Consider the following 6,000-nt stretch of genomic DNA (forward strand, 5'->3'; position numbering starts at 1 on the left):
TCTCTCTTTCTGCCCTTGGCTGGATACTTTAGGTTCACTGCAACAACATGTTCTCCCAGAGGGTGAAAGTCTTCCAGAAGGTCGTGTGCTACTTCCGCTCTGAGTCAGACTGGGAAGCCACACCCGTGTCTTTCAGCCCCGTGATGGACGACGTGAATCCCAGTGCCCGCTTCATCACGGTCGCCCTCCACAACCACATGGCCAGTGCCATCAAGTGCCAGTATCACTTTTCAGACATCTGGATGTTGTTCAGTGAGATCACCTTCCAGTCAGGTGGGCTTAATAATGAGCAACTCTACCACACAGAAATTCAGCTGTTTGCACTGGAAGATAAGAGTTAAATTCATTACTTTGTCACTTAAATAACTCAGAGACGTCATATTGTAATCACAGAAGTCAAATCTAAAGGGGAATACTTTTTTTTTATTTCACTGAAAAGAAATACCTGAACATTGCTAGAAAGAACTTTGATTATCTTGAGTTCCCACTCTAATCTGCTCTACCTGCTGTTTTAGATACTGCAATGTACAACACAACTCTTGCTTCTCCAAAGACTGGAACGTCAATGGGCACCCAGCCAGGTCAGGCCTCATTCCTTTCTCCTCCACTGAGGTGGAGGTGACTTTGTTCTAAGAGCCTAATAGATACTACATGAACTATCAACAGATATCTAACACACTATCTCGTGTAAGCTTAGTGCTTAGTCACTCTCACTCTTACTTTCCTTCTGCATCCCCTCCTTAGGGGATAACCCTATTCACAAAGTAGATGACAGCAACACCCGAATTCTGATTGCTTGTTTGGTAGCCATTATCTTTATCCTGGTGGCTATTATTGTCATCATACTTTGGAGACAAGTCTGGCAGAAAATGTTGGAAAAGGTAAGATTTCTGCATTGCAATGTTTCATGTTTTATATAATGTAGTTCATCGAATTGCAAGATCTCATCTGTATAGTCAATCAGACTCCTCTGCTAAATTACATTTACATTTTCATTCACATTTTCATTCACATTTTCACCATTTAACTCGTGCTCTTATCCAGAGTGGCTTCCACATATATTTAAGAGTGTGACAGTATGTGTGCTCCCTGGAAATCGAAAAATGTTTGATCTCTTCTGTGTACTCCAGCTATGTCCTCAAAACCCAGGAGGACGGAGCCCATTATGCTGAGTCAGAGATTGTCAGCTTGCAAGTCCTTGAGGCACTTATTAGAACTGATGTAATGATTTATTTTAGGAACAGTTAGCTGAACTGTTGTTACACCCTGATAGATCTTACTAAAGTATCTGCCTCAGGAACAGTCCAGGGTTTAAACAGCAACTATACATCTCAACAAGGTCATATAAACCAACCTAGAAACGTGTCTTTATGTGTCTCTGTACACATGGGAGGGAGAGATCTGGAGAATGTTTGTATGGTGAGGGTACTGATCAATAAGCTCTGAGTAGGTGAATGTTACATGTTCTGTGTGCGCTATTTGTGCATTAATAAAAGTGACGTCCTGTCGCAAGCCGAGGATCACGTCTCATCCTTCGCCGCTCAGCCAAACGTCACAATTAGGAACTTTTATTTTATTGCATAATTAGATGGAATACCATTGATGAAAAAAAAAAAAAAAACTCCTATTTCCCCTCGGGGATCAATAAAGTATTCTGATTCTCATTCTGATATTTTGCCCAGATTATAAAAATGATTACAAAGGGTACATAAGGGTGAAACATCTCTTTAACTTCCTAAAACTGTCAGAAAGAAATTCCTGTACTGCAGCTTCAGTATGTCAAGACAATAATGACACAGTACTGTACATTATGAAGGGTCTGAATACACACTACATACATTCTTGATGTTTATATCTTTGACATCTGTGTTGTCATGGCTGAATGTCAGGGACTGAGCAAGTGTGCTTTTGCACACGTTTCCTGTCCTGTGGGATTCCTTCACTCAGACTCCTTTATTCCAGGTATCTCGGCGGATGCTGGACGATGAATTAACTGCTAGTCTGTCAATACAGAGCGAGACCTTCACCTATAACAACAACAACCACCCCTCCTCAGCGCCAAGTGAGCAAGAGTCCAACTCCACATACGAGCGCATATTTCCCCTGGGCCCGGACTACCAGGAGCCATCCCGCCTGGTCCGCAAGCTGCCCGAATTCTCCCAGCTCTCCGAGGACACTGGTGAGTCCTGATGTTCTTCATGACGTTGACATGATGTTCTTCAATAGTTGTCTTAGAAAATAATGAAGTACTTCCTTCTGCAGCGTCGACCAGTACAGCCTCTAAGTCCCCTCAAGCCAGCGTCCAGGAGGGCGTGCCCCATTACGCCGAGGCCGACATTGTCAACTTGCAAGGAGTGACTGGGGGCAACACGTATGCTGTACCAGCCCTCACAATGGACCTGCTGTCAGGCAAGGACGTCACAGTAGAGGAGTTTCCACGAAAATTGCTGACCTTCAAAGAGAAGTTGGGTGAAGGGCAATTTGGAGAGGTCAGTACTATGAAATGAATTTATTAGAGATATTTATGCTGCCAATGTCTCATCCATTATGGTTTGTAACATATCTCAGGAGCATCATCTTTTGAACATTTTGCCAGCAGATACATTTACATTTGTCAGTAAATACAAACAATATGAAATTGCTTCTGTAAAATAAGAAGCTACACTGCTTTAGATGGCCCCTTTTAGCACATGCTTTTCGTGGAATGAGGACAAAATGTCATTCAGATTAAATTAATTGTTGTGGAAATTTTCTGGAAATGGATGAGGACTCAGACGTGGTTAAATTATTAATTTATTACAAAAATATAAATATATATAAATAGGACAAAGACAGATACAAGACACAAGATACAGACACAAGACAGACACAGACATGAGAGTCTCATTCAAGCATGACAACTCTGAAGGCAGGGGGGCAGTCCCCCTGCTTATATACAATCTTAAACACAATTCAGCAGTTCTAACAGCAGGTTATCTTTAGCACAGCATGTTCCAAAACATAGGCGCCCAGCAGGCTACTTTGCCTCACGTGTGTATCTCCTAATGTGGACTTCCCTAGAGTTAGCGGAAGCAACTGATGTATCAGTTGAACACAGAGAAAGCTAAATAACCCAAGTATAGTAGCCTAGTGACTACCGGTTAACAGAGTGCTCTTACCCTGAGCACTCTCCCTGACCTGGGTCACGTATAGCACACATGCATAATATGAACTAAACATGGTTACACTGAATCACACTACTTCATTATTGTAGTCCTTCTGCTTAGTCAAAATGGACATCATAAATCCTAAATCATAAAGTTCATAATGATCTCTTATAATAACTAAACATAATCTAATCAATGATAATTAATCAATAATCAATCATTTCTGTCACACTGTACCCCAGGTCCACCTTTGTGAGGCAGGAGACATGGAAGACTTCATGGACGAGGACTTCTCTTTTGACATCAGTGATAAACAGACGGTTCTCGTGGCTGTGAAAATGCTGCGTGCTGATGCTAATAAAAATGCGAGGTACAGAGGTCTAAAATTTTATACTCTCAGCATCAAGAATTAATAACGACATTTAAAGAAACTGTTCTTTACCTTGATATTGTCCGTTACATTTACCATCTTACATTTACTACTCAATACTATTTTTGATTCATTCAACAAACAATAAGGTTTTCTTCCAAAATTACTGTTATTTTTATTAATTCTATCTCTCACTGCCCTTCAATTCTTTCCCAAGGAATGACTTCTTGAAAGAGATAAAGATTATGTCACGATTAAAAGATCCCAACATTATTCGGTTACTGGGAGTGTGCATGAGTTCAGATCCCCTTTGTATGATCACCGAATACATGGAAAATGGAGACCTCAACCAGTTCCTGTCTCGCCATGAGCCCGAGGGCATGATCGCCCTGCTCAGCAATGCACCGACAGTCAGGTAGCCATCTGGTCATCTTCTGGCCTTCCTCTTGTGAGCAGTACAGACATTGGCCCTATTTATCACACTTCTCAAAGTGTATCGCATATCTCAGAGTACAAATGCTGATCTGAGATGAATGCATGCCTTTCAGATATTGCAGTAATTAGAACAAAACTTGTGATCAGCATTCCAGCTCAGAGAGACTTTGTGAATTCAGGCACTGATCTGAGATCAGTGCTCTTACAATTGTTCACTGTGTCCATCAGATACTTTAGACACTTGGAGGTGCTGGAGGGAAAAAAAACGACCAGTGTTCTTACTCTGACATGTTTGATAAATATGGGCCATTAATTGTACCACATCAGTACTCATACGAAGCTATTCTCTACCCTTCCACATCTACTCGTAACATCTCATAATATGATGTTTTTGATGTTCCTTGAGCTGATGCTGGATCCCTGTCACTCTTTAGCTACAGCAACCTGCAGCACATGGCCACCCAGATCGCCTCCGGCATGAAGTACCTCTCCTCGCTCAACTTTGTGCATCGAGACCTCGCCACTCGCAACTGCCTGGTGGGCAAGAACTATACCATCAAGATTGCAGACTTTGGTATGAGCAGGAACTTGTACAGTGGAGATTACTACCGCATTCAGGGCCGGGCTGTGCTGCCTATCCGCTGGATGTCCTGGGAAAGCATCCTGCTGGTGAGACACCATCATGCACACGTTTAGTACGGTTCTCTCTGTCAGACGCACACGCATAGATGCACAAATGCAGTCATACTTGTAGCAGCATATTGTGATATTGGTTAAACGACCTTCTTCTTGGGAGCAGGTCTGAATAGTCTGTGACTGCTGATATGTGTTGACATGGGACCCTACACATGTATGTGGGTTTGGCAGGGTAAATTCACAACAGCCAGTGATGTGTGGGCATTCGGTGTGACTCTCTGGGAGACACTGACGTTCTGCAAGGAGCAGCCATACTCACAGCTGTCTGACGAGCAGGTCATCGAGAACACCGGGGAGTTCTTCCGTGACCAGAGGAGACAGGTAGACAAGCTAAACTTTAAATATTCATTCTGCCACGTATTATGTATTAACAACATTTGTTACACTTGTTATTAATCTTTTCTCAGTTAAAATCAGTGCACAATTATTTTACATTTCTCATCGTTGTGTTTATACAGCCATACTACACTTTGTACACTCTGTAAATATAAATTTATTATTATTAAATAAGAAATTATTTCTTACTATCATTCTACTACAGCTGTTGCTATAACCAATGAATTTCCATTTGGTAATTAAATGTAATGCATATACATCCATCCATTCATATATTCATACATATGATTTGTGGAGATTCAGACATCAATTCATACAGTTCATCAACTCATGAGCAAACTCTCATCTCCAGATCTACCTGCCACAGCCGGCCTTGTGTCCTGACCCCATCTACAAGCTCATGTTGAGTTGCTGGCACAGGAATGCCAAAGAGAGACCATCTTTCCAGGAGATACATGGAATACTGCTGGAGAACAAGCCTTAATACCCTGCTCCTCTAAGCCCAGCACTGGCAGAGACATTTCAGTGTGCGCACAGGACTCCCGACACCCGGCCCCGTACAGTCCCACTGAAGGCTACCCAGAATTGCTATGCATTTCCCTTTTATACAGAATGGAACCTGGAAAAAGTAAAGCAAAAGTAAAGTGAAATTTATTATATACATGAACTGCATCTATAATTTAGTGCCTTTGGCGGGCACATGGTAGAAGATCAGCAGGCTAAAGATACAGTGATTGCGAAAGTATTCATACCCCTTGAATGTTTCCACATTTATCCATTTATCCCCCCCCCCCCCCCCCCCCCCCCCCCCCCCCCTTGTGGTGTGTCTCTACCAGCTTTGCACATCTGGAGACTGACATTTTTGCCCATTCTTTTGCTAAAAAGCTTAAGCTGAGTCTGATTGGATGGAGAACTTTGGTGAACAATTTTCAAGCCTTTTCAAGTGCTCTCCTTGCCTGGGCTGTCATTTCAGTTGGACGGTCACGTCTTGGTAGATTTGCGGTTGTGCTTTATGCC

The 6,000-nt window shown here is 42.3% G+C and overlaps 1 protein-coding gene across 4 annotated transcripts in view; it reads left to right on the plus strand.

Annotated features, from left to right (window-relative positions):
- The window catches only part of ddr2a (discoidin domain receptor tyrosine kinase 2a), a 28,568-nt gene extending 22,801 nt beyond the window's left edge, over positions 1 to 5,767 (plus strand). The window contains exons 8-17 of one of the 4 annotated variants that reach the window (XM_077014790.1): positions 33 to 273; positions 516 to 581; positions 769 to 881; positions 2,014 to 2,179; positions 2,263 to 2,489; positions 3,389 to 3,516; positions 3,734 to 3,931; positions 4,386 to 4,620; positions 4,819 to 4,968; positions 5,336 to 5,767. In XM_077014790.1, the coding sequence (XP_076870905.1) occupies positions 33 to 273; positions 516 to 581; positions 769 to 881; positions 2,014 to 2,179; positions 2,263 to 2,489; positions 3,389 to 3,516; positions 3,734 to 3,931; positions 4,386 to 4,620; positions 4,819 to 4,968; positions 5,336 to 5,467 (1,656 nt within the window). In that variant the 3' untranslated portion in view covers positions 5,468 to 5,767. Of the gene's footprint in view, positions 1 to 32; positions 274 to 515; positions 582 to 744; positions 882 to 1,962; positions 2,180 to 2,262; positions 2,490 to 3,388; positions 3,517 to 3,733; positions 3,932 to 4,385; positions 4,621 to 4,818; positions 4,969 to 5,335 lie in introns of all 4 variants that reach the window. The other 3 variants (XM_077014789.1, XM_077014788.1, XM_077014787.1) reach the window with 3 other exon arrangements.
- The last annotated feature ends 233 nt before the right edge of the window (positions 5,768 to 6,000 follow it).

Source organism: Brachyhypopomus gauderio, chromosome 8 (genome assembly GCF_052324685.1).
Source record: "Brachyhypopomus gauderio isolate BG-103 chromosome 8, BGAUD_0.2, whole genome shotgun sequence".
Classification (NCBI taxonomy): domain Eukaryota; kingdom Metazoa; phylum Chordata; class Actinopteri; order Gymnotiformes; family Hypopomidae; genus Brachyhypopomus; species Brachyhypopomus gauderio.